We start from the raw sequence: 4,012 nt of genomic DNA on the forward strand, positions 1-4,012 counted from the left end.
GTCTGCAATTTGTTCCTTTTTATTTCTGAGCGGTTAAAGGAGATGATGTTTAGCTGAATTTTGGGGGACAATTGAAGTTAGCCTGATAAACAAAGGGAGGAAGGCCATTCGGACAGAGGGACCAGTGTGAGAAAAGACCAGAGTCTCCAGGACATGGACTGTGAAGTCGGGAGGTGGGGAAGGAGAGGGACAGGCGTTTCCTCGATTTTTTCTTCTCCCTAGGCCTCTCTCCTGCTGCCACACTTTGTCCAGCCAGTGACGGCTGGGTTTGGGTTTCACAAGCAAGGCCACTTCCTTCTGGCCAGGCTGGGCTCCCCCGAGAGGGCCGAGGCCAGGGCAGGACATGAGACGCTCCTGTCAGGCCATCGGGTCCTGGAGGTGCATTATGGGGTCACAGCCAATCCGTGCACACTTGTCAGGGGAGAGGGCTCTGAAGTCCCCTGGGGCTCTGCTGGGTTTGTTTTGCTCTGAGTGACTTGGTAATGCTCATTTGGAAAAATCTTGATCTTGTCTAAGGGAAAGATGCAGTCACTCCCACACCCACCCCTGTGGCAGGCAGGTGTGATGGCTGCTGGGGCCCTTCGGCTCCGCCTGCAGGGTGCAGGGCCTCAGCAGCAGCCTGAGGCCACGTGGAATTGACACCATGCCTGACCTGCCCCCATTCAGCCCGGCTGCCGGCTCCCACCCTCACCAGCCACTTCTCCAGCGGCTGGAGTGCGTTCCCTGTGGCCTCGAGGTTTGCAGGCCAGACTGAGGCAGAAAGAGGTGGCCAAGCTGGCCAGGCTGGGAGCTGCCGTTGGAGGCCACAGCTCACCCTCAGCGTCTGCCTCTGTCCCCATCCATGCTGACCCTGGCCACTCTTCCACCAGCCTGTGTTCCCATCTTGGCTGACCCAGCCCATCCTTTTCCTGCCTCTGTCCCCCTACCCACTAACCCATGTCGTGGATTTCTCCAAAAGAAGAAGAGTCATCACTTACCAAAGTGATTTTAATTTCATTGTCTGTGAATTTGAGGATTCATTCAGACGTTGTGAATTTGCAGGGTTGGGCTCTGAGGCCTCAAGGGGCTAGTGAAGTTTGGGGAAGCTGAGTCAAAAACGGTGATTCAGTCCCAGCCTGACTCTTTTCGCCAAACCACATCTGACTTAACCCCTGGAGGGCTTTGGGGTAGAACTCTGGGTCACTCTTGAAGGGAGGGGAGGGGTCCTGGGCTTGGCAGGAGCTGGAGTGTGTGACACTGTCGTCTGTGTGGTCTCCCACAGGTGACCCGTGGACTGAGGGCATATGATGGCGTGTCTCTGCCTGAGGACGCGGAGACGGTCACGGCGGGCCGGGCTGGCTGGAGTGATTCAGACCTTTCTGATGACGAGGATTTGCTGGCTGACGAAGCCTCCGGAGGTGGGCAGAGGGTTCCAGTGCCTGGGTGTGGAGGGAGTGAGGGGTAGAATCAGGTTGCCCCTACTAGACCTTAAAGAGGCCTCAGGAAGCTTGCCCAAGGTGGCTCCTCAAAAGATGGGCTAAGAGCTGTGTGTGTCCTGAGCCCTGATCCCACTGACCCCAGGATTCTCCGCTTACAACCTGTGTGACCCTGGGCTGCTGGCAGCTCCTCTGTTGCACGGTCCCCTCCTAGGAAGGATGGTCAGGACTGACGGGGAAAGTGGTGGAGGACAGTTCCCACCCTACTCCGTCTCCTCCTGTCCTCACCCGGAGGCCAGTCCGGCCTGGTCCCTCTCCCCCAGCACCCTGGGCCCACACCCTCTCTCCAGGCCAGCCCTCCCTACTAGGCTGGGGCAGGAGGTAACAGTTGTGCTTGACCTTCCCCACTATGTGCCCAGAACAGTGCCTGACACCCAGTAGTTACTCACCAAATATTGTTGCTGAATAAGTCTCTCTTTTGCTTACAGATGACCTGGGCAGTGGAGACGTGGGCAGCGGGGACTTCCAGATGGGTAAGTTGCTGGGCCATCCTATAGGCTCCGTCCTGTGCCTAGGAAAGCCCAGAGCAGGTCTTCCCAGCCACAGAGGCCCTATCTCTGGAACCAAGGGCCCTGCGGGTCTTTGGTCCTGCTGTGAAGGTGGCCTTGTACCTCCTAAGTGACAGCTGTATGCAGGTCCCTGCAAGGTCATGCATTGCCAGGCTCTGTGCTTGCCTGTGCCAGGAAACACCTGGTTCTGTGATCAGGAGACCAGGCACATTCAGGGTGGTATGGCCAGAGATAAGAAATGCCCGGTTCTGATAGGGACTGAAAGCCAGCTGCTCAGCATTCAAAGCAAAACCCTCACTTCCCAGGGCAGCAGAGCTGGGGACCTCAGGCAAGGTGGGCAGCCAGAGGGGCTCCATGGCATAGGGCTGGCCAACAGAGCTGATTGGGGGGGGGAGTGGCAGGGGGAGTCAGCCTCACCCGGGACATGGGAGGGAACCCTGCCTTAGGGTAGGTCGTCTCTGGGAAGCCAAGCGTTCCCAGTAGGGGAAGAGGGCTGGGCTTCACAGAGGGAAAGGAATCAGGAGCCTGTCAGCTGCCCACTCTGCCAGCACCCGAAGTGCCAGCCAGAGCAGGGGCTGGCCCAGCACGGGGATGGGGGCTGAGAGTCCCTGCTTCCTCCTGCCCTAGGATGCTGGGTAGAGAAGGAACTAGCTGGTCACAGGTCCCAGCAGCTCCATAGAGTCCCCACTGACCTCTGGGAGCCAGTGCTGGGCACTCTGTGGTCAGAGCCAAAGATGGGGCTCGGCTCAGCCTGACCACTGGACAGTCCCCCACCACCCAGTGCTGCCCACACTGGCAGGCCTGGGGTGAGTCTGGCCTGGGCATCTCCAGGGATGAGGTCGACTCCCTTTAGCTGGCATCTCAGGGGCATTCAGTTTCCAGAGGGTGGCACCCTACCTAAGCCAATGCAAACAGGAGGGTTGGCCTGTGGGCAGGGTAGTCCTGACTGTGACCTCCCGGCACCTGGGACTCAGACACTGCCTGAAGCTTTTCCACGGGGAGGGCTCTGCCGGGCTAAGGATGCCTGGGAGCTGGAGTGGGTGTCACGTGGGCCCATGCACACAGCTCACATCCCAGAGTGGCCTGTGCCGATGCGGCCTGGGAGCTGCCTCTTGCCCAGCCAGGCCTGCAAGTGAAGGGCCTGGTCCGATCCACCTGTCCACGCAGGATATCTATAGCCCTCCCATGGGGCTGCCCACTGCAGCAGCTTTGCCCACTCTGAGTTGTTTACCAGCCCATCTTCCCCATGAGAAGCAGCTGTGAGGGCAGGAGAGGCCAGGGGTGGGACAAGGGTTGGGATGGGCAGTAGCAGCTGGGGAGGGCCCGAGAGAAGGGCCCCTTCCTTGTGGGTATGGCTGATCCGTGGGAAGATGTAGGGCTTTAGATCTTCTAGGCCCAAGCCCTGGCACCGACCCGCTGCCTTTGGGGCAGCTCCATGCAGCTGGGCTGAGTCTTAGCCTGGAAGGCAGCAGGTGTGTCTGGTTCCCAGGGGCTCAGCGTGTGTGCTTCAGCCCTGCCCTCTCTGGGCTGCTGAGCGAGGGCCATGCTGACTGTGTCGGGGCCGTCCCTGGCTGTGCCTCCTGCCTGGGCCCTGGGCCAACGCCAGACCCTGGAATGTAGCCCCAGAGATGGCACCTCCCCTCTCCTCTTCCCTCTGGCAGGGCTCTGCCCCCAGCCCTGTTCCCCCTCCCGTGTGCCCCTCCTTGACAGCCCCTGCCCACTTCCTCTCATCCAATTTCTTTCCATCTTCTGACCTGTCTCTTTGTCTTTCCTGTCTCCGTGTCTCTCCTGCTCCCCTCCTCCCCTGCCTGAGCTCTCTTTCCTACACTGTGCCTCATCTTTCTCTCTCACTCTGTGTCTTTCTTCTTCATCGGCTTGCCTCCTCTGCCCCCATGTTTCTCTGTCTTTGCCTCATTTCCTTCTGCCTTTGTCTCACCTCTCTCTCATTCCCCCCCACCCCCACTTTCTCGATGTCTCTGTCTGCATCTCTCTGTGTCTCTGTCTCCAAATCTCTGTTGTCCCCCCACC

At 59.3% G+C, this 4,012-nt stretch overlaps 1 protein-coding gene across 1 annotated transcript in view; it reads left to right on the plus strand.

Moving 5' to 3' along the window:
* The first annotated feature begins 643 nt into the window (after positions 1 to 643).
* The window catches only part of HSPG2 (heparan sulfate proteoglycan 2), a 110,871-nt gene continuing 107,502 nt past the window's right edge, over positions 644 to 4,012 (plus strand). Inside the window, 3 exon segments of the mRNA XM_006777662.2 lie at positions 644 to 736; positions 1,262 to 1,397; positions 1,904 to 1,948. Coding sequence (XP_006777725.2) covers positions 644 to 736; positions 1,262 to 1,397; positions 1,904 to 1,948 — 274 coding nt within the window.

Source organism: Myotis davidii, unplaced genomic scaffold (genome assembly GCF_000327345.1).
Source record: "Myotis davidii unplaced genomic scaffold, ASM32734v1 scaffold149, whole genome shotgun sequence".
NCBI lineage: Eukaryota > Metazoa > Chordata > Mammalia > Chiroptera > Vespertilionidae > Myotis > Myotis davidii.